The 27418-nt window shown below is 40.3% G+C and overlaps 1 protein-coding gene across 1 annotated transcript in view; it reads right to left on the bottom strand.

Moving 5' to 3' along the window:
• Positions 1 to 11716: 11716 nt before the first annotated feature.
• The window catches only part of IL7R (interleukin 7 receptor), a 31457-nt gene continuing 15755 nt past the window's right edge, over positions 11717 to 27418 (bottom strand). Inside the window, exons 4-8 of the mRNA XM_069096129.1 lie at positions 24856 to 25013; positions 21971 to 22139; positions 16362 to 16455; positions 15315 to 15390; positions 11717 to 14575 (exon numbers count right to left, since the gene is read on the bottom strand). Of these exons, the coding sequence (XP_068952230.1) occupies positions 14087 to 14575; positions 15315 to 15390; positions 16362 to 16455; positions 21971 to 22139; positions 24856 to 25013 (986 nt within the window). The 3' untranslated portion in view covers positions 11717 to 14086. The remainder of the gene's footprint in view (positions 14576 to 15314; positions 15391 to 16361; positions 16456 to 21970; positions 22140 to 24855; positions 25014 to 27418) is intronic.

Raw genomic sequence — 27418 nt, 5'->3', positions numbered from 1 at the left:
TGACAATCGTTTCTAAATAGCATGAAGACATACTTCATCCTAGGGTTATTAAAAAACAAAAACAAAACCCGACAACTGTATTCAGACTTTATGTCGGGGTCTTTTATGCACACACAAAGGCTTTAAACAGGGACTTATACACAAACACATGCACTTGGTGGACCAGGTGAGTAAGTATGGTAATGCTCCTTTAGGTTAATTTCCATAATTTTATCTAGTAAGAGATGGAAACCATGTGCTGTATCAGCTCATTAGGCTACAAATGAATACAAACACCAAGTATGGGAAGATTCACACTTTTGATGCTGCCTCTGGGGCATTAATCTCTGGGACCTGTACATCCTTTAGTCTCCCTTGAGAGGTCAACCTTCTCCATTACCTCCCTTTTACAGATGACAAAACTAAGGTACAGGGAAATTACGTGGTTTGTCCAAGGTCATTCAGATTCCAGAGTTTTAACCCTTTCCAATGCATTCCAATATCTTTGATCCATTTAAGGGGATTGCTGGAAGTGGGATAGAATAGAGAGCAATTTATTTTGCTATGTGAAAGAACTTTAAAAAAATCTTGATTTAGGAATGACACTATAACTTCTGACTGTAGTAAACTAATGACTGTAATTGGATATTATTTCACCTAGTAAAGAAAGTTTGACAGGAAAAAAATTTGGTGCAATTATAATTAGCTTTCAGGTTTAATCCTCATCTGAAAGAAAAATGTACCCATTTGCTGGTTCCTTGTGGATTTGAGAAGCTCCCCTTCATCTGAAGATGAGAAATGGGAAAAGGAGAAGGGAAAAATGGACTAAGGTCAGAGATGGCAAAAGAAGGGAACGAAAAAGAACATGTGCAGGTCTGGAATGGTGTAGAGGCTCAGCCCCACCTTGAAGGACTTCAAAATTTTCTACGCTTATCATTTTCTAATGCAGTGAACCCCACTCTTACAGATGATAATGAAACCAAGGCTATGAAAATTCATCTTCAGAAAAAAAGTGGAAATTTACCTTAAGAATTTTGTTGAAAAAAATTTCCATTATTTTCTACACTAGGAATTCAAGCATGAACTTCTCATAGTGTTTTGAATTAGGCTACACAGAATCCCAAAAGGCATCTAGTCATTTTTTAAACTGACTGTCCCTCTCAGATGTTTTCTTTTGTAGGGAGTGCTTTTCCATTAAAATCTCACTATGGACATATGGGATGTTGCTCTCCATGCTCTCATGCCCACCAGCCTTATCCATGAGCACAGAGCAGTACTGTCTTTAATTAGCCTACCTGGTCCAGGGATGTAAGTCTTAATTTCTGCCTCTTAGGGTAAAGTGATGCTTCTTAGCATTATATCTGAATGGAAAGCATTTAACCCTTTGTGTGCAAGGATGAGCCAGCACACTCATCCTTTTGCTGTAAGGAATTTTTCTTTGAAACAGGAGAAACTCCACTCTTCTCTGGTTCGTCATTGCCAGGGGAGATCTGTGCACAGAACAAAGTGGAGTTTGTCGTCTCCTATGTTCATTCGGGTAGCACTGTGTATGCTCCTTCACACTTTAGCAATTAAAATATGATTTTTCTTCAAACTATTGAAGATTTGGATGTTTCCTTTATAGATGTCACAGTAAACATTTTCAATAAAGTCTCTGGAACCCTCCATAATCTGTGCTTTCGTTGCCCAAACAAGTGTAGTAGACCTATTCTCCTGCTTACTTAGCTTGGGTTCACCTCCTAGAATTCTTAGGATCTACTCAAATGCCATCTTCTCCAAGAAGCTTTTCCTTTTGGTGCCTCATTCTCAAATTACCTTGTGGATGGTTTTTCTTTTGGGGATATACTTATTTATATGCATCTTTCTTTTTCTTTTCTTTTTTTTTTTTAAGCAATCGGGGTTAAGTAACTTGCTCAAGGTTACACGGCCAGGTTTTTCTGGGTGGGTGCTAAGTGTCTGAGCCCGGGATTCGATCTCCAGGTCATCCCGACACTGGAGCCGGTGCTCTTACTCGCTGTGCTACGTGGCTGCCCCATATATGCATCTTTCTACCAGCAGAACACAGGCTCCTATATTCTGTAGATTATTTGTATCCTATGGAATATAGGAGGGATGGTTTCCATTTCATTTGTGTTCCTAATGCATTGGCACAATGCTTGGTACATAATAAGCACTTAAGAAATGCCTCCTGCTTAATCTGTAAAATGAAGGTTTGCACTATACAGGATTTAAGGCAGCTTCCAACTTTAACATACTATCTGCTATTATTTTTGGAAAAAAATCTTTTAATGAAAGTACTTGTTATCTAGTATATTGGTATAGTTTCATTGACATAGGGGAATTTCAGATAAGGAGACTTCCTTTGCCAGTGCAGGTTGGCACTTTTTCTGTCTAAATGGTATGGTTGTTTTTTGGGCTCAGAGAGCCCTTACATAGTTAAATAGGATATAATTAATTAATATAATAAATATAAGTATAAGGATAGCAATTGGATTTGTGATTTCATTGGTCTAGGGAACTCCTGGTAAGGGAACTCCTTCCACCAGTGCAGGTTGGCACCTTCTCTGCAACTTAGAGTCTTAGAGCAGTGTCTGGATCACTAAACTCACTGGAGTTTAAGTGGCTTGGTCAGCATGTGTCAGAGGCAGGACTTAAACCTACATTTCCATGGCTTTGAGACCAGCCCTCTATCCTTTATACCATGCTGCCTAAGTGGATAGAGAGTCAGGCTTGGAGTCAGGAAGACTTATCTTCCTCAGTTCAAATCTGGCCTCAGACATTAACTAGCTGTGGGACATTAGGTAAGTCACTGAACCCTGTTTGCCTCAGTTTCCTTATCTGTAAAATGAGCTGAAGAAGGAAATGGCAAACCACTCCAGTATCTCTGCCAAGAAAGCCCCAAATGGGCTGAGGGAGAGTCAGATATGACTGAAAAATGGCTGAACATCAACAACAAATATTAATTGCAATCAAGATTAACATTTATAGAGAGCTTTAAGGTTTGTAAAGCACGTTATAATGATTATCTCATTTGATCCTTACAACCACCCTGTGAGGCAAATCCTATAGAGATTATTATTCCCTTTTTATAAATGAAAAAACTAAGAGTGAGAGAAAGGTTGTCACTTGCCCAGGACAACACAACGAGGAATTTGGGGCAGGATTTCAACCTGTCTTTGTAACTACAAGTCCAGTACTCCATCCACTTTGCAAATAAATGCAGAAATTTAATAAAGTTGGGCCTTAGGGAACTCTCTGTCTTCTCTGTGGCTGCAGTGGTTAGCAATATAGTTGGAGAAGTGACTGTGAATTAGGCGGTTAGCTGACTTTTGAATGTTGCTCAACAGATGTGCTAACTTTCCCAGGGCTGAAGTTTCTGACTCTGTAATTACGTGTCTGGAGACTGGGCTTCTGGTTTGGCCTTCAGGGAAGATGCTGTTAAGTATATTACTAATATGGCGCCTGGGCAGAGAAATAATAAAGCACCAGGGCCAGGCAGATACAAAAATATGCAGTGGAACTTTGTTCATGCTTTGTTTCCTGTTCATAAAGTCCTCCCTCTCTTATTTCTCCGTCTCTATCTTATTGATTCTCAGAGCTCTCCTGGGTTGCTCCAGCCAGAAGTGATATCTCTCTCCTCAGACATATTGTCTGTAAAATATGGAGTTGGACAGTGGCCTCTAAGGCACTTTCAAATTTGAAATACTACGTCTATTTTTATTGAAAAAAAAATCTTTTAACAAATAGATAGGGACTGTATCTGTGATGTCATCAGTATAGGGAACTCCCAGGTGGGGAAATTCCCTCTACCCAATGTAGAACAACACCTTCTTTGTAATTTATAATCTAAATGGTACTGTCACTTCACAGGCTTATTTAACTAACAATTCAAGGTGATAAATGAGGGCAGGAGCTACAATACCTTGTCCATGATTGGTGTTTAATATATTGGCTAATTGAAGTTGCTTTTCTGTAGTCTTCCTTTCCCCTCCCTCTTGGCCAGGCACAGATCCCTCCTCTTTAATATCTTTCTCAGTTTATAGCACCTGCCTTTCCCCCTCAGGTGTTCCAATATCACCTGACGTCTTCTGCTTGCTCTGTACTTTGGCCTCTAGTTCTCTCTTCCCTAAAATTCATCTTGTGTTCCAGACCTGTCACTCCATTTCTCCTTTCAGTGTAATGCCCAACCCAAACTAACTGAGCCTTTGTTCCATTCTCACAGGGTTTTGCTTTCACCTAATTAGATAAAGAACCTATTAATTTCTTTCTTTAAATTTTTTTTAATTTTTTATTAATTTGTTTGTTTCCTTTTAGTTTACAGGATTCAATTCCACAATTCCTTGAGTTTCACATTTTGTCCCCCTCCCTCCCCTCCCCCTGCCCCATGGCGGCTTATAGTCAAGTATAGGATCTGTAAATACTTTCACATTATACATTAGTCAGGTTATAAGGACGGATTGTACCAGCTGGAATGAAAAATGGTAAAGAGGACATAAAACCAAATAAGAGAAGGAAAAAGGTCAGGTATTTTGCTTCCACCTGGATATAAACTTAGTTCTTTCTAGTTCTTTCTCTGGATACACACATTTCTCTCCATCATGAGTCTTTTGGGATTGACTTATATCACTGCATTGCTGAGAAGAGTCCAGTCTATCAAAGTTGGTCATCACACATACGTTGTATCTGTAATTGTGTACAAATTTCTCCTGGTTCTACTCTTCTCACTCAGCATCAGTTCTTTTAAGCCTCTCCAGGTAAATATGAAGTCTGCTCCTCGTTTCTTATAGCACAATAGTATTCCATAACATGCATATACCACAACTTGTTCATCCATTCCCCAATTGATGGGCACCCCCTTAATTTCCAGTTCTTTGCCACCACAAAAAGAGCTGCTATAAACATTTTTGTATATATGGGTCTTTCTCTCATTTCTATGATCTCTTTGGAATATAACCCTAGGAGTGTTATTGCTGGATCAAAGGGTATGAAAGTATTTATAGCTCTTTGGGCATAATTCCAGATTGCTCTCCAGAAAGGCTGGATCAGTTCACAACTCCACCAGCAATGCATTAGTGTTCCAATTTGCCCACATCCTCTCCAGCATTTGTCATTTTCCTGTTTTGTCATCTTAGCCAATCTGACTGGTGAGATGTGGTACCTCAGAGTTGTTTTGATTTGCATTTCTCTAATCAATAGTGAATTAGAGCATTTCTTCATGTGCTTAATTTCTTTCTCTGAAAACTGCCTGTTCATATCCTTTGACCATTTATCAATTGGGGAATGACTTGTATTCTTATAAATTTGATTCAATTCTCTGTATATTTTAGAAATGAGTCCTTTGTCAGAGACATAGGTTGTAAAGATTCTTTCCCAATTTCCCACCTCCCTCTTAATCTTGGTTACATTGGCTTTGTTTGTACAGAAACTTTTCAATTTCATGTAGTCAAAATTATTCATTTTACATTTTATAATGTTCTCTAATTCTTGTTTAGTCATAAAGTCTTTCTCTCTCCACAAGTCTGATAGGTAAACTATTCCTTGTTTTAGGAGACTGCTTACAGTATCAACTTTTATACCTAGATCATGCACCCATTTAGACTTGATTTTGGTATATGGTGTTAGATAATGGTCTATGCCCAGTTTCTGCCATGCTATATTCCAGTTTTTCCAGAAGTTTTTGTCAAATAGTGAGTTCTTATCCCAAAAACCAGGGTCTGGAGGTTTATCAAACAATAGATTACTATAATAATTGACTGCTGAATCTTGTGTGCCTAATCTATTCCATTGGTCCACTCCTCTATTCCTCAGCCAGTACCAAGTAGTTTTGATGACTGCTGCTTTATAATATAGATTGAAATCTGATATAGCTAGTCCACCTTCCCTAGAATTTCTTTTCAACCTATTAATTTCTTAATAGCTAATTTTAACTTCATATGTTTTAACTCACAAAGGTCTTTATAAAGGAAAAAAATGACATACATTGGTCAAATCCTAAGAAAGTGTTGAGATTATTAGATATGCTTGGAAGAATTTGGAAAAAAATTTGTATTACTGTATCTGGGTGGCTTTATCTAGCTCTTTTATCCTTGTCTCTAGGTTAATTTATGTGGCAACCAGGAGCATTATGGGGCAGAAGGGAGTCTTATCACCCTAGCTCCATATAACTTCTTTGTAGTTTCATTGGGTGGAGTGTTTCCCAAATTGTTTGATGAGATACAGCCTATTACTGATTTGACATGAAAAATGTTTAGAAAAAAGTCAGAAACTTTGAATTAAAAAAAAAATCTTCTAACCCTAAGTCAAAGAGTTTACAGGTTCATGGACTTTGAGTAACAGGGATGGTTCTATAGTCAAAAGGGAAGGAAACATTGGGGTGGCCAGGTAGCACAGCAAGTAAGAGCACCGTCTCCAGTGTTGAGAAAACCTGGAGATCGAGTCCTAGGCTCAGACACTTAGCACCCACCCAGAAATACCTGGCCGTGTAACCTTGAGCAAGTTACTTAACCCCAATTGCTTTAAAAAAAAAAGGGGGGGGGGAAGGAAACAGGTATTTGTTAAGAATACCACATATGCCAGACACTGTGCTAAGGTATAATGTTAATGGGAGTTGAAGATCTTCCCTGCCTGTTAATAAGCTTCACGTGGAGCCCATTATGGAGAAACTTGATTAGGGGAGGCTTGTTTTTTCAGGAAGGCCCACACCTTTTGTTACTTTGTAATTAGGCACAAGGGTTGTGATGCTCTCTGACCCTGAGGAAGTATATATATTCTCTGAAGTTAGTATTTTGCTTTATGGTTTATTGATGGGAAGTGTTTGTGTGATTTTGGTCAGATCTGAGTAATTATTAAGGAGTAGCGCCTTCCCCCCCTTTCCCCCCCAAAAAAACCCCCAGATGTTGGTACTTCTCTCTCTGGTAACTATGTATGTATATATGTAATGGTCAGACAGTTGGATCTGTCTGTTGATTTGTGTTGTATGTATTATTTGGTCAGACAGTTAGAAGCCCTGTCTGTGGTCTTTATGCTATTATTTTTGCTTGTAATTTCTGTTTGTAGTTTCTCTAAAGTTCAGGGTGCTGACTTTCCCCCCTGAACTAAATAAATAATATTTATGTTTGATTAAAGTAAGATTGTTGACCCTTTTTGAGTTGCTTTCCTATAGAAAAGCAGATCCAAGAACCTGTACCAACAGCCCTACTGTGTGCTGGTGTTATTGGTCTTACACTACACAGCATTGTTGTTACATAAGGGGAGCTTTTTTCATACCTATATGAGCTTGGATAAACCAGTGAACTTCACTGTGCTTCTGTTTCCTCATCTGAAAGATGAAGGGGTTGGATTAGATGACCGGTAAGTTCCTTTCCAATACCCTCTCCTAGTGGAGATGCCTAAGAAGAAGTGGGGGAGAGGGATGTTTGCCTCTAAGCACTGTACTTTCAAAGGATAGACCTTGGAATGATCTGAAGAAGTAGATGTATGATTGTCCTAAGAAAAGTTCCCTAACAAATTGGGGGTATCTAATAGTAGAATGGGCACTAACAGTGGAGTGGGTGGGCTGCCCCTCACTGGAAGGGATAACTTGCCATGTGGAGAAGATTCTTGTACAGTTTGGATTAGATAGCTTCTGAGGCCCCTTCCAATTCTCATATTCTGTTATACCGTAAATAAGGCAGAGAGAAGGCTAAACATCTGAGAGAAACATATTAAAATCAGCAGCAACACCCCTCTCAACTGAAGGTCAGGGAATTATATATAGGCCTGGGAACTTTTCTTTAATCAAGCAATAAATAAATCAATAAACATTTATTAGTTGTCTACTATGTGCCAGGCACTGGGAATGCAAGCATAATGAAGGAAACAATTCCCACTCTCAAGGAGTTTATATTCTTTTTTTTTAGTTTTTAAATGAAAAAAACCACTTTGTATGTGTTTTTTAAGGAGCTTATATTCTAAAGTATCATTGATAAGAGTATTCTCAAGATGTCTTTTGAAAACTAGAGTCAGGAAAAGGACCTATATATACAAAATTATTTATAGCAGCCCATTTCTGGGAGCAAAGAATTAGAAATTGAAGAGATACCCATCAACTGGAAATCTAGAGAGGAGAAAGTATTGCTGAGAAGAAGGGTGACTGACAATGTCAAACACTACAAAGAGGTTGAGAAGGATGAAGACTGAGAAAGGGTTTTAGGTTTGTCAATGAAGAGATCATTGGTAACGTTAGAGAGAACAGTTTCAGTTGAATGATGAGGTAGGAAGCCAGACTGCAGAGAGTCTGGAAAGGAAGTGGAGCTACCCATTATAGACAATGTTTTCAAGGATTTTAGCCATGACAGGGATAAGAGATATAGGATGATGGCTAGCTGGGGTGGGCCGCAGCAAGGAAGTAGCTGATAGGGAAACATTGAGGACAAGTGAGAGACTAGGGATGATAAAGGGGGCAGTCTGCTGGAGGAGGTAAGAAGGAAAGGGATCACTTGTACCTATAGGGATATAAGTCTCTGCAAGGAGAAAGGCTTCATGTGAGACAGAGGAAAGAAGAAATAGTGGCAGAAGGCATTTGAGTGAGATGAGGAGAAAAGAGGGGAAATTCTAAGTTAATGGTTTCATTTTTTTTTCAGTGAAAAATGAGACAAGATTCTCAGCTGAGAGGGTTGGCAAAGAGAGAGCTATGTCAAGTCTAAAGAAGGATGAAAAGGTTTGGAGAACCTGGTGTAGTGAGTGGAGTAGTAAATCAATTAGGGAGGTGTAAAATGATCGCTTTGTTTCTATGAGGGTCCAGTTGAAATATATACCATAAATCCATAGTGTACCCAGTGAATAGGAGTTTGTGATTTTCTCTACCTCCATTCAGTAGCATGAGACAGGAGCAAAGGTGGCAAGTGGTTGGAGTAATCCAAGGTTGGGGCTTGGCAGGGTATGTGAAGCAATAGAATAAGGAGGCAAGTGTCTGCAGAGTAGAAGAGTGTGAAGAATTAAACTGGGTTATCAAGGGATCAAGATGGGGAAAAGAGGAGAGCACAGTTACTGCAGGGGTGATGGCCTAGGGAAGGCTGAGAGGATGAAGAACAGGAAGTGTAAAGCAGAGGGAAATGTGGAATGATAAAGGATTTTGATCAAATTAAGGAATTTCAGAGCTCATGAATATGGAAGTGGAACATTTGTGAGTGATGGCTAGATCAAAGGGTATGGCCATTCAGTTTGTAGATGAAATGGGGTGGAGGAGCAGGTCATAGGAAGTGAGTAAATTGAGGAGTTTGGAAGTTAGGGAGCTTGAGGGAGTATTAAAATAGAGAAAAACCACGAACCAGGTGCTGAACTCACTGAGGAAGGAAGGAGAGTGTCCTAAGTTGGTAGACAAAAGCTACCAGAATCTTGATTGAGGAGTAACTATGGATTGAATGAACCTCAAAGGAGGAGACATTACTGAGTGATCCTGGAAGAGGGAGAGCCTGAGAGTCACAATGGGAAGCAAGGAGTATTTCTCCCTCACTATGACTAGTGAGTTGGAGATATGAGCGAAAGAGTAACCAGTGCTGGAAAAGGTGGCTCAGATACAGCTTTATCAGGAGAGAGCAAGGTCTCAGGGAGCACAAGAAGGTGGAATGAATGAGAAAAGAAAAAAGTTAAGACAAAAGCAAGTTTCTGACTTATGGATCAGTCATTCCAGAGAGCACAGCAAAAGGAGGTGGGTTGATCTGGAGTGTGATGTTGGGGTCATAGGGTTGACAGGGGATGGCAGTCAGTGGTGGGCCAGGAGCAGGACTTGTGTAATGACATCTGGAGGTTCAAAATTATTTGGATCAGGAATGATCGGTAATGGAATGTGAGTATAACTACTGAGGGATGTATTGTCCTATTATCGGTGATTGGAGAAAAGTCCATTGGGGGAGAGATGATTAGACTCTTCAGGACCCTCTCTTGATGTTCAGCTTTGTGTGAGATGCTGTCCTGAATTCTATAAGGCCTAGCAGGCCCACCCCACAATAGGCAGGCGCAGTGCAGTCTAAACAGCAGGCAGAAGCCAGCAAGTTTGAGGTGGGTCTAGTCTGGCAAAGGCCTCTAGAGCACTTGGGGTGAAAGGAAGGGGAAGAAGGATGGGGTTGACATAGGGTACTTTGGGAGGTTCAGAAGGGAGGGCACATAGGTTGGGGGGGCTGAATTGGGGTTGATACTGGGGTGAAGGCAGAGGCTCTAGGCATGCAGGCTGAATATGAGGCTCTGCAAGAAGCTTCAGGGGCAAAGGCAGAAACCACATTCAGGGTGGGACTGCACTGGGGGGAGCAGCATTCATTGGGTAGTCCTAGAGGCAAAGGCAGAAGCCACAGTATAGATGTGTGTGACTTTGCATTAATAAATATATGGTGTGTCAATGTCCCATACTCAGAGGTTTACTAGCTTGGTAAGGCTTGCTCTTCTGTGGCATGCTTCATATTGCCTTTTTGCATTTAACTAGCATAGCCTTCAACAACCCAGGCTTGCCTAAAGACTTCAATGGGACACAAAGTAGAACTTTAGCCAGTATCTTGTGTCATTGTCAGTAACCGGTGAAGCTAACATTCAGGAAGGTGATCTAACAATTAATTTGCTTAGAAAAATGAAGTGCCCAGTCATAACCTAGAATCCTTTCCTTCCTTAGTTACCCATGCTCATGAGAAGCATTCAAATGATATAGTCAGAGCTCAGATATCACTGCTCCCTTGCGATAGCAACTCAAATCTTGGGCACATACTTAGGATGAAGAAAAAGCCTGAAAACCCAAACTCATAGTAGGGTAATAGTTTTCAGAATCATAGGCCAGTGACTGAGGATGGCTATACAAATCATCCATCCCAAGGAGGTCTCCATTACTGATGTTTATAGAGGACACAGAAAGTAACAATTGAATTTTGTATCATTTAATTAAATAAACCATAATAACATACATTGGTTATTTATTTGGGCACTTAGCAGCTCTGCAAAATGTATTTCATGCATATGGAAAATGTGAGCCCAAGCCATGATCCTTGGAGTAGTGAATTACAGGTTTTTGCTTTTTTTTTTTTTGAGTAAATAAATGTTTGTAAATTCACTGGGTTTGTGATGATTTCATTTGATGGGTAATGCTCTCAGTAATTTTTCTGACATTGACATTCCCCACTGTCCTGACTAGCCCCAAGTCATTCTGTCTCTTGCTATGTTGGTACAGGGAACTTCCAGTCTTATGCTATATCAATGTTCCATATATTCCATTCATCCATTGATAAAGATTCTCTCATGGAAACCAAGAAGGAATAAGAGGCAAGGCACCACAGGCAGTCGAAAAAACAAAATTCAGCCCTTTCCCACCAAAAAGCAAACAAATTTAGGGCTCATTTCCCTTCTTTCTTATACAGAGCAACCATGTCCAATATCAGACCAGCCTGATGCTTTATAAATCTCCTTACTGGTCATGCTCGGTGTAGATCCATCTGGTAAGAGAAGTGACAATACACATCTTTGTTTCAAATGTGATCTGAAGACCTTCCTTTCAAAAGTCTGTTAAAGATTGGGCAGATTCTCTGCTTCAACTGGGAAAGAGACTAGTTATATTTAAATGCTGTATAGTGCAAGTCAGTGTGCGCATCAAGCATTAGCAGCAATTATACATTAACAATCATGTTCTTCATAATAAATGAACAATAAATGTGGCCCTTTTCTTCTTAACTTCCTTCCTTCCTTCCTTCCTTCCTTCCTTCCTTCCTTCCTTCCTTCCTTCCTTCCTTCCTTCCTTCCTTCCTTCCTTCCTTCCTTCCTTTCTTCTTCCATAGAAGCTTTGGTCCTCTCTGTTTCAAACCTGGGCCCATTAATCCCTCTTTAGGTAGCCTGGTGACCCTTCACTCATGGAGGGCTCACCACATTGGTTACAGACTTAGTGCAGATGCCCAATTTGCAAAATTTAGTCCTACTGCAGCTCAGCACTTCCAAACTCAAGGGATCCACCAGTTTCATTCTTCCAACAGTAAGGACTTCAGGCATGTGTCTATTCTCAAATGTATCAATTTTCACTCATATTCAACATTTCAAATTACAGAATGTTAGAGAGAAGGGATCTTGGAAGTCCTCTAGCATAGTGTTGGAGTTCAGTCCAGAAAACAGTACATTTCTTCTTGGCTCCAATTTACTACTTATATAAAAGATACCCTTCTACCTGGGTTCTTGTGCCAACTGTCCTACCAACTTATGTGATCTTTGGCAAATTGCTTAACTTCTTTGTGTCTTGTTTTTTGCATTTTTTTTAAAGCAATTGGTGTTAAGTAACTTGCTCAAGGTTACACGGCCAGTTATGTCTGGGTGTGGTGCTAAGTATCTGAGCCCGGATCTGATCCCCAGGTCATCCCGACACTGGGGCCAGTGATCTTACTCGCTGAGCCACCTGGCTGCCCTGTTTTTTGCATTTTTCAAATGGGAATAATAGTACCAACCTCACAGAGTTGTTAAGAAGATTAACTGAGATAATATGGATTGTTGTACAAAGCATGATGGCAATGTAAGGTGGCAAAACTATCATCATCATGGCACTAAACTAACTAGGGGAGAGGATGCCCTAGATCTCTTATGCAACATTAATTCCCCAGCTTCACCTCTCCCCTTTTAACCTCTCTGTCTTATATTTAAGGGATGGCCCTAAGAGGAGAGGTTCAGGAGACAGCAGCAAATGGAGGACCGAAATAGCTAGGTGCTCTCATTTCAGTCCTTGAAATTTGGATTGATTCTTGTATCTGTCATCTTCCTTCTATGCTTGTAGTTTGCTATACATCCCTGAATTTCTACCAAACTAAGAGAGACAAAAGGTAAAAGCAAACATGTCTCTAAGGCATCTACAAATTGTGACTTCCAATGAAATCCAATGAAGATCCTTAACATGGACAGAACTTATAAAATACAAATAAATGTAATGCACTCATTGAAGTATTCAGCCATTTCCTAAATTGATGGAAGAGCAGGACAATTTGTGGATAAATTCAGGTTGTTGATTCACTAATGCTAAGATGAAAGTTTATTCACTTACTCCATTTACTGAAATGTCCTGACATCCAGGGTTAGCAATGAGATTTCTTCCAAGAACCAATAATGGCTACAGATTTTGAAAATGGCAGGTCAGAGTGAACCCCATAGTCTTGGTAATTCAGAAATCATTTTTTTCTACCACTAATCAATTTTAAGTTGAGGACTATTATAGAAAAATAGAAGAGAATTTGTTTTGCCCCCAAATAGAACATAGACTATCTCACTCTAATGTCTGAACACATTATCTCTTTTCTTATCCAGAGAGTGATTTCCTTAAACTGTAGAGAATTGGGTCAAAGTTTGACCCAGATGATTGGTTAAGGTCCCTTTCAAAGCTAAGATTTGGTGATTCTATGTTTCAATCTTGAAAGTCACTTGCATTTTGTATCTTCAGACTCTGCAAACATGATTCTTGAACTAGAAGAAAAGCTCATTTCCCTCCTTCCTTAGAACTAAGGTATATTCCCCAAGACAGAATGCCTGGTTTGAGTGTGGTGTCTCTACTGTCGGAAACTATCTGTATTAAATGGTAAACTTCAAAATGGTGTGCAACAGGTAGTTCAGAGCAGCTGGGAGAAAAGCCAGAGTAGTACAATGTCTTTGTCAGTCTCCATTTCTATGCCCACATTGTCAGATTCTGATTATGAGAGTGCATCCTAAATTTATACTTGTAGATCGCATCCATCACTTGGCTTTCATTTTCTTCCTTCTTTCCTTCTTTTCCTCCCTCCTTCTCATCTTTCTTTTCATACTCCCCTCTGCCCTTCCTCCTTTTCTCTTCCTCAACCATTTTCAAAGAATTGAATAGATCGATAATTTGTTTTTGAAATCAATAACAACAGAAGCAAGGGCACTTTCAATCTTGTTAGAAGGAAGCATCACTTAACTAGGGAATGGCCAAAGAGGTGTTCCCAAATTTGGTATATGTAAATGCTTTACAAATAGAAAAGTTGGTTTTTCTTTTTTTATGTTGAGCTATTGTCAGAAACTAGATTCAGGCTGGGAAATAGGGTCTCCAAGCAGCCCCCTCTGTTATCTTTGTTGGCTATGATGCTCCAAATCATGGATTTCTTGAGGCTCACTTGTTTTGGTAAAAGCTAGACATGGTGACATACGCTTCTTCTTGACTTAACCTCAGGTTTGCATTGATGGGTTGTCCTTGGGCAGTTGGATTTGGAGCCAAGACTCCTAGTCTGAATGGAAAAGGGAATGTCAAGGCAGTGTTTCTGGAGTCAGAGCTAAGGAGTAGGCCCCCACAGAAATGAGCTTCATTTTTGCTATTCTCCTGCTGGTTGGGTGACTTTGAGGCCATGACCATAGAAAGGTCACGTGTATTGAAGTTCCCATGCAGGCAAGCTGGGGGTGAGTTTCCTCCATAAGCCACTGGTGGGATGAAGTTATTCTCAGACGGCCAGTCAGGACTGAGACCAATCTTCTCTGTGACGTTGAGGTCTCGGGGGATTGGGACTTGCAGAAAACCTTCTACCTCTTCTTTGGCTTGAATTCCATCTACTTTGTGAATTGGATAGTCCAGGAAGCTTTCTGGATTGAAGCTGATGTTGAAATTCTGTATAAGAAATGAGATAATGTGTTCAGACATTAGAACTAGAAGAACTTGCTAACAAGAGTTCCAGAAAGTCATTCTTTCTGACAATGGATCAGGACATATTCCCATAGAATATAAAAAGTGCCCCTTAGCAGACATTGCTTTGAGGACCTAAGTCTCCAGAAAGAGTTATAAACTCTAGGCAGTGATTATCTAGTCCTATCCAGGGGGTGGGGAATTTGCGACCTTGAGGCCACATGTGGCCTTCTAGGTCCTCAAGTGAGGCCCTTTGATTGAATCCAAACTTCACAGAACAAATCCCCTTAATAAAAGGATTTGTTCTATAAAACTTGGATTCAGTCAAACGGCCACACTGAAGGATATAGAAGTCCACATGAGGCAGTTCTCCACCCCTGAGTCTAACTCTCCTTGAAGCCCAATGTTTCCTTGGTCTCTTTCATGCTCTGATAGTGAGATAGGGAGGTCTTTGGAGGTGCGGTAGCTCTTTTAGGCCCTGGTGGTACCGTGGTCATGCTCTACAGGCCTGGGAAATCCAGGAATAATAGAATGAGATTACTATTTTATTATAGTCTTCTTTCCCCAAAACTTGTTCATGGCATCCTCCTGGTCACCGGGGAGTGTCTCAGAAAAGGGCCAAGACCTCAAGCTCTACTACCCCTTGTCCTGTAATCCCGGACTCCCCTAGGATGCTACAATCTACCTATCCAATGTCCTGAAAGTTTCAAAAAAAAAATCCAACCTTTTGTGGTTTCCTACACAGCTGTTCCAGAGTCGTCTTATGATCAGGAAGGTTGGGCCACAAAACCGGCTTAATTCTGAAATAAGAAAATGGTGATAATAAAAGAGACAGTAGATGCAATGTGGACTAGCAACTCTATTTCATACCAGATCAAATTTCGTAAGAGGTGTAGTGGGTAGAAGGCCAGCTTTAGAAACAGGAGTATCTGGGTTTAAGCCTCGCCTCTAATACAGAATAGCTGATAGAGCCCAAAAGACCATGCAGCAAGTTACTTAATAATAATAATTAATATTCATAAAGTGCTTTAAGGTTTACATAGTGCTTTACAAACATCTCATTTTATCCTTACAACAACTCTGGGAGGTAGGTGCTATTATTAACCCCATATTTCAGATGAAGAAACTGAGACAATAAGAAGTAAAGTGACTTTGCCCAGGGTCACACAACTAATAAATATAGTAGGCTGGATTTGAATTCAGTTCTTTCTGACTCTAAGCCCAGTGCTCTCTCCACTGCATCACCAAAATGCCTCTAAGATAAATTGAAAGGGGTGGTTAGATGGCACAGTGAATAGAGCACCAGCTCTGGAGTCAGGAGGGCCTGAGTTCAAATCTGGTCTTAGACACTTAACACAAAAACTAGCCATGTGACCTTGGGCAAGTCACTTAACCCCAATTTTCCTTTAACTTTGTGTTCCTCTTTATTGGATTTCATCCTATGTCTTGTTTGTTATTTTTGGCTTCCAAAGAAATGACTTAGGGGATGCTGCCTCAAACAGTGGAAAGGTAGCTGGATTTGGAATTTGGATTAGAGGTCCTGGGTTCAAGTCTACCTCTGTGACTCCCTTACCCTCTTTGGTGCCTTGATTTCCTTTTCCATAAAAAGAGGGAGTTAGGCCAAATGAATTCTAAGGTGTTTTATAGCTCTTGATCAAACAGAAAAATGTCACTGGTGCTTGAGAATTAGCTGAGAATGAGTAGGGACAGTTGACTTTTCAATTCCTACAATGTCTTAATACAATCCTTCTGAATGAGAAAAGCACCTCACCTTTTTTCCCATAGCAAACAGGTCACAACAATCCCCAGGATCCCAGAGGAGAAACTCAGAGTGATGATAATGAGCATGGCATAATCCAGTTCCTCTGGAAACCAAGGACAAGGTTATTATATATTGTCTACATTATAAATATATCATTATTGATCCTTTTATCAATGTCCATAGCCCCCTGTGGCTTCATCTACTGAAGTTACCCGGGCAAGCCCATTTTTTTCCTTCAAAATAATTCTGTAACTTGAAAACAATTCATGAAACAATAACATTATAGAGATAAACTAACTTTAAAAGATTTTATAACTATGATTAATGAAATGATAAACCACGAGACCTGAAGACTGAAGATGAAACAGGCCACTCACCTCCTGGTAGAGCAGGGATGGTTTTAAAATGAGAGAGGGAGGGAGAATGAGAGAGAGAGAGAGAGAGAGAGAGAGAGAGAGAGAGAGAGAGAGAGAAACAGACAGACAGACACAGGCATTGTCAGATATGGCCAATGCAGAAATTTGTTTTGTCAGGTTATGCAAGCATGTATTAAAGGCTTTGTTTTGCATTTAAAATAATTCACTGAATAGAGGGATAGTGAGAGGGATATTAATAAAAGAAAAAAAGTAGTTGAATATGAATTTGAGTAACAGTGTAGCAGTGTCCTTAAAGATGTGTTTGGGGAAACTGCACCCCAAAATAAGTCCATCTAACAGCAGCAGCAGCATCATCGTTATTATTATCTTATTATGTTATAAATATCTATTATGTTACATTATTTTATTCTATATTTAGGATTGTCTTGTATTTTAATAAAATTGTAATACTTTTTTTTAAACAAAAAAAGAGTTCTGTAGCCAAAGGCCCAAGATAAAGTGATATTCTGAATATTTGGGGGAATTGTTACTCCATCAAATAGCACTATTTAAAAATTTTTTTTTATCATTACAAGTTTTTTTCTTTTAAAATTGTATTTTTTTATTATTTTATTACATGTTTTTAAAGTTAACAATTAACATTCCAATATATGAAGAACAAAAAATAGAGGATAGGATATGAACCCATGACTCTATCACATTTAGTTTTTTTCAAAAAGCAAATATTAAATTTAATAGCAAATAGCACTAATTTGAGTGATGGAATTAACATGACTTGCATACCCAGATATGATCAATCATCAAAGACGTCCCCTATCTCACTCACAATAGGCAGATAACCACTGAGCCAAGAACCTTCCTTGCTGTGGGCTGCTCAGTGTCCAGCACTATGCATGATCGGAGACGTGAATAAGAAATGACAAGGCCAGGTGGGTAGTTCAAGGAAGAATGATGAACTCCATTTATTGATTCTCAGGACAAGGTTTTTATAGGGCAACAGAGACAAAGGAAGGGGACTCAAGTTTTCTAATCATTATCTAGTCTGTAGTATCCTGGAAGTAGCACAGATTAGATAATTTGATAAGGATTTGTTATCTAGGAGACCAAAGTCTTAGGGTAAGACCTTTGATCTAGGCCTCAGGTACCTGCTAAGGCAGCCACAGTCATAAACAGATACAATTAAGAGCAAACTTCAAAGGAAAAGCTGCAATCCTCAAAATCCTCACATTTAGAGCTGACCACCCAAAGATACCTGAGTGCTGAATCAAATATTTTGGCTCTGAACAACTAAAGTCTTGGGGTATAGCCTGTTGGTCTCAGAACTCAAACAACATCCTTTTAAATGCAACCCATATCAAAAGAACTAAGGAGCTAACTTAGTGAAAAGTCGCATCTCAAAGAGGTCTTTGATATTCAGGTCCACTGATATCAATTTTCCCCCCTTTTTAAGGATAAGTTTAAAGGCATGTAATTCAGTGCCTAAAGTTTTAATATTGTCAGTTATAATTCGTATAATGCAAGGTCCAAATATACAACAGACTATTATAATGATTAATATGGGAAGTAAATGAATAGAGATTTTTTTCACTGTATCAATAATTGTTTTTGTAACTCCTACTGGGCCAATCCCAGGAATCTCACTATGTTCAATATCTAAATAATTTGATTGAAAGCTTTTAATTTCCAAGGTTATATTGAAATTATGCCACACTCCCAATAAGCGGGCTCTGATCCTGTCCCATGTGGTATTGGGATGAGAGGAACTATATAAGCTAGTGGCAACACAAATATACGTGTATTTATAATCACATCTAAGTAAACAGTTGAGTTTTTAATGCTTTTAACTTATATCTAAGCATAATATTAATTGTAATAAATTGATCTTATATAATAGATACTTATCTATGTCATGCTGTGTCTTAAAGGCTACAGAAACATTTTTTGATAATTCATTAACCTATTGTGCAGTTTAGATTGCAAACACAGAAGCTGAAACAATTAAATATTAGGATAGTGAATTTAGTAACAAGAGATCTGACAAACCTTTTTCCCCTTTTTTAAAGACATCAGATATGTATATACCCTCGATGTTTGATATCAAGCATAAGTGAAATTAGTTGAAAAAAGCAAAATAAAGATTGTTCAACAAGATCTCTACTAGATATATATTGAGCAAAAGTAAAATCAATGCAATTAAAAATTCATACATAGATAGGTGTATCCACAATTGCATTGGAGAGGGAGTCTGTTCTTGAGTTTTCAAAGGCAAGGTAACATTCCTTGCAAATTCATTCACAAATGGAGTAGTTTGTATCCCACTTAAAATAGAAGACAGTTGCTGACATTAAGAGGGAGGCAATTAGTCCTGTGATTTAAAAAGCCCCAAAGTCAGTTCTTATTAGAATCAGATATTTCTTCAAGTGTAGGCTCCTCTGAAGTCTGTGATTGTGTAATGTTCCATTAGAAGGCTGTCATTCTGTGAAAAGGTGGGACACCAAGTCATTTCTTCTGGGGCTGTCCCTGTTGGGACTGTAGGCTGATTATAAAGACCCAGATATCTGAGTAATCCAATCTAATCTGACAAGCATTTATCAGTGCCTCCTAAATACACGGCACTGTGCAAGCCACTTGGGATACAAAGACAAAATGAACAATTGTCTTTTCCTTCAAGGAGTTTATATTCTACTGTGGTGGTTTAATATGCAATATGATTAGGGTTGGCTAGGTGGTGCAGTGAATAGAGCACTAGCCCTGGAGTCAGGAGGACCTGAGTTCAAATCTGGCCTCAGACACTTAACACAAAAACTAGCCATGTGACCTTGGGCAAGTCACTTAACCCCAACTGCCCTCCAAAAGAAAAAGCCAAAAAAAAAAATGCAATACGATTAATATGTGTTGTCTCTCCCAGTGGAATATGAGCTTCTTCAGGGTAAGATTTTTTTTCTTTTTGGCTTTCGATTTGCATCCCTAGTGTTTACCAGTGTTTGGTACAAAGTGAGTGCTTAATAAATGCTTGTTGATTGATTGATAACTACGTTTACTGGTGACTGAGAAAGGAGAGAAGACTAATATTCGGGTGAGGAATCAGGAAAGGCTACTCCTGGGAGGTAACACATGAACTGAACCTTGAAGGAATCTAAGGATATAAGAAGTAGACATGAGGAGAACTATTTAATAAGGCCACTGAGGTTATTGATGAATTCGGGAAACCTAGAAAAGACAAGCCTCTACCATGGCAGCTGGAAAGTGGGGAAAGGAAGGTCTTAGAATCAGAGCTATTGGTAGCTCCTAGCATTTTCAGGACAATAGGGTTGGACACTGTCCATTTTCATCCTATACTAGGACTCTATTCATTTTACGATTCTGTGAAATTGACAAACTCATGTTATGCAACCATTGGGTGACTTTTAGGGGTTTAGAATCTTTCAGGAGGTGGTAAACTATAGTTTGCAGGCTTTAATTTTTGGATACTTCCTTTAGATTTTAGCTACTTCCTTCTCATTTTCCCTAAAGAAGATACAAGAACAGCATCATTTATATGGTTCTTCTATGGCATCTAGAAAATGGAATGCCCTGCTAGGGGGAGGGTAGTCCAGCCCTGCAGAAGTCACCTGTTCTTCTCCTCCTCCTCTTTCTTTCTTTCCGCCCTTCCTCCCTTCCTCCCTCCCTTCCTCCCTCCCTCCCTTTCTCCCTTCCTCCCTCCCTCTCTTCTTCCCTCTCTCCCTCCTTCCCTTCCTCCCTCCCTCTCTTCCTCCTTCCCTTCCTTCCTCCCTCCCTCCCTCCCTCCCTTCCTTCCTTCCTTCCTTCCTTCCTTCCTTCCTTCCTTCCTTCCTTTCTCTCTTTCTTTCTTCCTTTCTTTCTCTCTCTCCTTCCCTCCTTCCCTCCCTCCCTCCCTTCCTCCCTTCCTTCCTGTCTATATATCTACCTAATAAAACTAACACTTATATAGAACTTTACAGATTATCTTAGCTGATTCTTACAACAACCCTATGAGGCAGGCACCATTATCATTCCCATAATACAAATGAGGAAGCTGAGGCAGGTTAAATGACTTGTCTAGGGTCACACAGCTAGTAAATGTCTGAGGCAGGATTTGAACTTGGTTCGTTCTAACTTCAAGTCCTGTGCTCTTACCCACTATGCCACCTGGGTGCCTCAACCAATATATGATTATCAAGTATCTATGTAAGGTGCTGTGGGTGTTCAGTGCCTGGCATATATTAGGTACTATATAACTGCTAACTGTTATTAAAGTAGTAGTTAGATAACATAGTGGATAGAGCAATGGTCTTAGAGCCAGGAAGACCTGCTTTCAAATGCTGCTTAAGACAGTTACTAACTGTATCACCCTGAAGAAGTTACTTAGCCTTTGTTTGTCTCAGTTTCCTCAGCTATAAAATGAGGCTGATAATAGCCCTGTCTCTTAGATTGTAAGGATCAAATGAGATAATTTTTTTTTATTTTTGGAGGGCAATTGGGATTAAATAACTTGCCCAAGGTCACATGGCTAGTTTTTTTGTTTGTTTGTTTGTTTGTTATGTGTCTGAGGCTGGATCTGAACTCAGGTCCTCCTGACTCCAGGCCCAGCACTCTACTCACTGTGCCACCTAGCCACCCTGAGATAACATTTTAAAAGTGATTAGCATAGTGCCTAGCACATAGTAGATGCTTTAAATCCTTCCTTTTCCTCCCTTACTTCTTCCTTCTCTCCCTTCCTCTGTTCCCTCTTTTATTCCTCCCTTCCTCCTTCCCTCTCTCCTTTCCCTTTTCTTTACCCTCCCTTTTTCCTTCCTTGTCTCTCTCCCTTCTTCTGTCTCCACTCCTTCCTCCTCTCCCTTCTTCCCTTTTCCCTCCCTCTTTCTCTTTATTCTTCTTTCCTTCCTCCCTTCCTCCCTCCCTCTATCCCTTCCTCTTTGGCCTCCCTCTTTCCCTCCCCTGTCCCTCTCCTTTTCTCTATCTCCCCGCCTTCCTCCCCTCCCTCCTTCCTTTTTCCCCTTCCTCCTTTTTTCTTCCCTCTTTCCCTCCTCCCTCCCTCTATCCCCTCCTCTTTACCCTCCCTCTTTTCCTCCCCTGTCTCTTTTCCTTCTCTTCCCTTTCTTCCTCCCCTCCCTCCTTTCCTCTTTACTTTCTTCCTTCTTTTTCCTTCCTCCCTCCCTCCCTCCTTCTCTTCCTTCCTTCCTTCCAATTCCTTTCTTCCTTAAGATAGGCCACAGATATAAACAGAACACAGTCAAGGCATACCTGCTTTGGGTCTCAGTGGTGTCCTGAAGTAGACACTGGGGCTCCAATCACTCCAGGACCCTGCAAAAAAGTTTCCACTGGGAAGTGACCGTATTTTAACCTCATATGTTGAATTTGGTTGTAGCTTTCTCTCCAGAAGTGTCACAAGAGGATAGCGCGAACTTATGTGCTAAAGAATGCAAGATGTAATTTTTGTTATTCTTGTTCATGATGAAGAAACAAATTACATTCAAGTTTAACAAACTATTACAAGTAAAATTTAATTCAGTAATGTTGCATTCTTATGGACTCATCATTTGAAGATCAAATTCCTTGACGGTTTCTAACAGGTTCTAACAAGTCAACAGGTGTTCTTTATACAGGGCAGGTGGACCTAATTCCTCACATCACATTAGATAGGTGGTCGTCTACTTTGTTGATGGTCAACCTTGGCCAGAGGAAAAGTAAAAGTGGATTAGGTGAGCTAGACCTCTGAACAGAGTCCATTTTCTCATCACTTTACTTCCTTCCTTTGAACTAAAGAAGAGGAGGCCAAGGAAGGTAGAGGATGAGCCAAGGTTAGGGAACTTCTCTCCTGAAAACCAGGAGCCTGGCTGCAGATGATGGTGATGATCTCAACCATGTGAGGAGGAAAAAAGCAGGTGGAGGGATGCTTTTGATATGGAAAGTAGCAGCAATATCACTATGCCCAGAATAAAGCTACCTGCACTATTTCTTTCATTAGCTCAACAGAGGCTTTGACTTAATGGAGACATTCAGGGACACTTTCATGTTCATTGTAGTCATATGGCCTACCTTGCTTCTTGTTTGTTGTGGTTACATTCATATCATGTACTGTATTTCCCTAGTCTTTCTCTAAATTTGCAATGAGGAATTGCAAAAGCCATTTCCCCAGGAGAGGGCCTGAGGCTGGGAATTGGGGGTTGGGCCAATTCTGGGAAAGGATGGGCAAGGAAAGGTGACCACTACTGACTGGGCTCAGGACATGTCTACTACAGAAGCTCAACCTCTAAATTGTTATATTGAGGTCCAGATTCAGGAATATGGTGGGAGAGCCGCAAGAAAACACAAGCAAAATTGTTAAGACATTAAAATAAATTCTGAAGTAAAAAGCCAAATAAAATGAGCATTTCCTTATACGTAATAAAAACAGAAGATGAGGATTACCCATGGAATGAGATAATACATTTTGAAGAATAAGAGAATGGAGGCAGAAGGAAAGCGTCTATTTGATTCTAAAAGGGGTAAGTCAAGTTTAAGGAGGTAGGGTTATTATGGTGGTTTAGTCCAAAGTGGATGATCTAGGAGAGGAGGGGGAGAATAGACAAGAGGAAGGTAGAGATAAGCCTGAAGCCCAAGAGGAAAATTTTTTTGCATACTAGAGTCAGAAGGGGCTTCCTCATTCAGGGGCCCAAGGGGCAGAGATCAAGAGGGGGCCAGGAAGAAGAGGATTGGTTTGGGGATGGGGTGGGGAGCTATTATGAGAATATGAGTATTTGTCTAAGGTAGGGCTTCCGGATATAAAGCTTTCCCTAAAGTTGAGAGATGTTGAGTCTGGAAGAGCCAAGACACTAACAGCTTTGCTAAAGCCAGTCTATTGATTTAGAGATTCAAAAGTGGAAGAACATTTAGCCTGTGTAGCAGGATCACTAATTTTTGGACAAAAACTAAGAGAGGAGTAATCAGGCAGGAGAGAATGAACTGGGCCTGTAGCCTGAGATCTGACTGACAGGAGCCAAATAGAGCCACAGATCTTTTTAACTTATTAACATTTCCCTTTGTGTTCAACTGAAAGTCACTCCCTACAAACCCTAGCAATTTTTCCTTGCAATTGGAATAATGGAAGCCCTTTAAACCACATTTAAAAAAGTGATTATTATTGTTTTGCTTTTTGGAGGGGGGAGGGCAGGGCATTTGGGGTTAAGTGACTTGCCCAAGGTCAAATGGCTAGTAAATATTAAGTGTCTGAGGTCAAATTTGAATTCAGGTACTCCAGACTCCAGGGCTGGTGCTCTACTCACTGCACCACCTAGTCACCCTGTGATGAATTGTTTTCAGGGAGCAAGAGTAGAAAAAAATCTTTGTTGCTCTGCTGACCTACTGGAGTCTTTCAAGGCCCTCAGGCCAGAGAAGGGAGGTGGTGTCATCTACAAATGAGTAGAGGGAGTTGGGCAGCTAGGTGGTGCAGTGAATAGATCTCTGGGTATGCAATAAAGAAGGCTCATCTTTATGAGTTCAGCTCTGGCCTCAGACACTTAAGTTGTTTGACCCTGGGCAAGTCACTTAACCTTGTTTGCCTCAGTTTCCTCATCTGTTAAAGTGAGCTGGAGAAGGCAATGGCAAACCACTTCAGTATCTTTGCCAAAAACACCAAAATGGGGTCACAAAGAATCTGAAAACAATAGAGGGAGGGGTCCTGCAAACAAAGTTTTGATATTTGCTGTGCTGCTTGCTAAGCCTCACCCCAAAGGGCCCTGGTCACTGGCGAGTCTCATCCAGCATTTGGCCTGGTTTAAAGGAAGTCATTATAAACCATGACTGCATATCCTGAAGCCACATGATAGAAAAGAATTTAGATTCTCCGAAATCTCAGAGCTGGAAAGGCATGTCATTCAACATCTCTCCACCTGGTATCAGGGACTCCTCTGTGACTTGTTGAAAGCCTTCCTTTGGCTCCATAGCTGACAGAAGAAAACAGTGGTCTCTGAGGGACTCAGAAACATTAAGAACTGACCTGGCCCTGATATTCCCAAGCAGTCAGACTGCCTATCCATTGTGCTAGGTAGATGAAAGTGTAGCAAGAAGATGCAAAACAGGAGATTTTCTCTATTTGCCATACACTTTGGATCTTCAGAAGGCTTTCAAAAATGCTGTCATCTACTCACCATCCAGTTGCTTTTACTGTTTTCTTGGTGATAGGCTATGTCATGGATTACATCTTTCACATAGTCATTCCATAAGTGTGTTGTATTGAATGTGAGCACGAAATCATTTGCCGCCTCTCGGTAGGTGATATTTATGTCAAAAGGAGCTTCAGGTTTAACTAGAAATGGTAACAGGAAAGAGGTCAGTGCATCAGGCAAATAGGAAGGAAAAGCAAAAAAGCAGCCCCTTTCTCTAGAGCTCCGCCTTCTCTGAAGCTCTAACTCTCCTGTATCTCAGGGTTGTGAGGATCAAATGATATCGTATTTGTAAAGCACTTATCACTTTTTGCCTGGCACATATTCTGTTCCCTTCCTCCCTTCCCCTGCTTGGCCCCAAAGAGAGAGCAGATCATCTCAATTTCAATAACATTATATTCAACAGCAGCTAGAGTCAGATCCTCAGCATTTAAGCACCCTCAATGCTCCAATTAAGCATCATGTTTGCAGATGGAGGTGGCACAGGAGGCAGAGTGGGGTAGGGTGGATGTCTGATCTACAGAGGATTCCAGAGATCTGGGTTCTAGTTCTGATTCTACCATTGTGGGACCCTGGTCCAGTCACTTATTCCTGCTATATTCATGCCCTCCAAGAGCTATAACTGGGGCAGGGCTGCCAAGTCTTAGGCCCTGGGCTCCAAACTTAGAAGACACCAAAAGCACTTGCAGTCTTCAAAAAGAAAAAAAAAACAAACCAAAACCCAGTAACAACAACAGAGCTTAGCATTTTATGAGCAAGAAGAATTAATTTAAATAGGAAGCTAACAGAGACCTCACTTTCTTCTTCCCAGGTGAATGCCTACCTGGACATCTCTGTTCTGTTCTCTTTCTTCCTGCCTACCCTCCCATAAGCAGGGGCCCAGGGGGCAGTGTCTTAGCTTGAGGACCCCTTTCATGCCACTCACCCAGCTGCAGTTTGGGCTGCGCCAGATTGCTTGTGCTTACTCTATGGCCACCTCTACCCAGATGCTAAAATTGTTAGGTCCCTGGCTCCTCATCTGGGGATGATATTTCAAATCATTTGAATAAATAATTTAGCAACCAAATGAGAGACTGCTATATTTGAGTCAGTGGGGATACGATGATGAAAAAAAAGTTTCTGCCTACAAGGAATTTAGGATGAGTTAGTAGGGGGATAGGATGAATATCCAAATAACTATAACATACAATAATAATAGTAATAACTGTAGAAAATGTGATGAGGTGGTCCAAGTGGAGAAGTTAAAGAGATTCTAGGAAGAGTACATAATTTTTAGCTTGGAGACTCATGGAAGGCTTCAAGTCAGTGCTAGGGGCAGGCAGGAGCACCCAACCAAATGTTCTCCAAAGGGGAGATGACACCTGAACTAAGCCTGGAAAATAGGGAAAATTAAAGATGGGGGATGGGGCTCCATCAAAATCATAAAAGAGAGGTGGACTTCAGAGAAACCTAGAAAGACTTGTATGAACTGATGCTGAGTGAAGGGAGCAGAACCAGGAGAACGTTGTACACAGTAGCAGCCACAGTGTGCAAGGACTAACTTTGATAGACTTGACTCTTCTCAGCAATGTCAGGTTCTAAAACAACTCCAAAAGGTTCATGATGGAAAATACTGTCCACATCCAGGAAAAGAACTATGGATTGTGAATGCAGATTGAAGCATGTGTTTTGCTCTCTCTCTTTTTGTTTTATTTTGTTTCTTCTTTCTTGTGGTTCATCCCATCGATTCTAATTTTTCTTTACAACATGACTAATGTGAAAATGTTTAATATGAATGTGTATGTAGAGCCTGTATCAGATTGCATGCCATCTTGGGGAGGGGAGTGGAGACAGGTGGAAAAATTTAAAACTTAAAAACTTGTGGAACTGAATGTTGAAAACTAAAAATTAATTAATTAATTAAAAATCATAAAGAAAGACTGTGGAAAAGCACAGTAAAGTTTCAGTAATACAAGGTTTTATTAGGATAGCGTCTTTCATGGTCTTCCAAGCTCGGTAGTTGAGTTGGAGAGACCAGGCTTCCTGCTCATCTCTTGCAGGGTTCCCTGCTGTGCCCCAGCCAAGAGGTCGCCCACTCACTCTAGCTGAAGGTGTGGTTGCTGCTGAGTGGGTGGCCTGCTTGTTTACAGGGCTGATCTCAAACAGAGATAGGATCCATGGAAGGTTTGGCATCTGACCAAACTTAGAGGTATAGAGAAAAGCGAATAAGCGCAAACTTATCTCTGGTGGTGACTGAGTCTACTTCTGTCCTGTTTTGAAGGTTCAATAGAATCAATTCTATGTGATTGGGTGAGGAAAGCTATTATAACACATGCAAATAACTGCTGTGGCCTTTGGGGCAATTCATCTATAGACACATTAATATTAATCAGAAAAGTCAGGGAAGGAGGGAGATGTGACAAGCACAGAAACCAAACAGCAAGTAATAGTCTTTTTTCCTCACTCCACTGCTGGTAGAAACTGCTTTTCCTCCAATTCAAATCTTTCTCTTCTTTCAAGAGCCAATTGGAGTCTGCTCTTCCACTAAAAATCTCAGGATCTAAGCCCA

This window comes from Petaurus breviceps, unplaced genomic scaffold (genome assembly GCF_028583685.1).
Source record: "Petaurus breviceps papuanus isolate PSGF00001 unplaced genomic scaffold, PetGlider_PUasm1.0 229, whole genome shotgun sequence".
In the NCBI taxonomy this organism is placed as follows: Eukaryota; Metazoa; Chordata; class Mammalia; order Diprotodontia; family Petauridae; genus Petaurus; species Petaurus breviceps.
The sequence above is the reverse complement of the archived record's forward strand: the minus strand, read 5'-3'. Positions and strand labels throughout refer to the sequence as shown.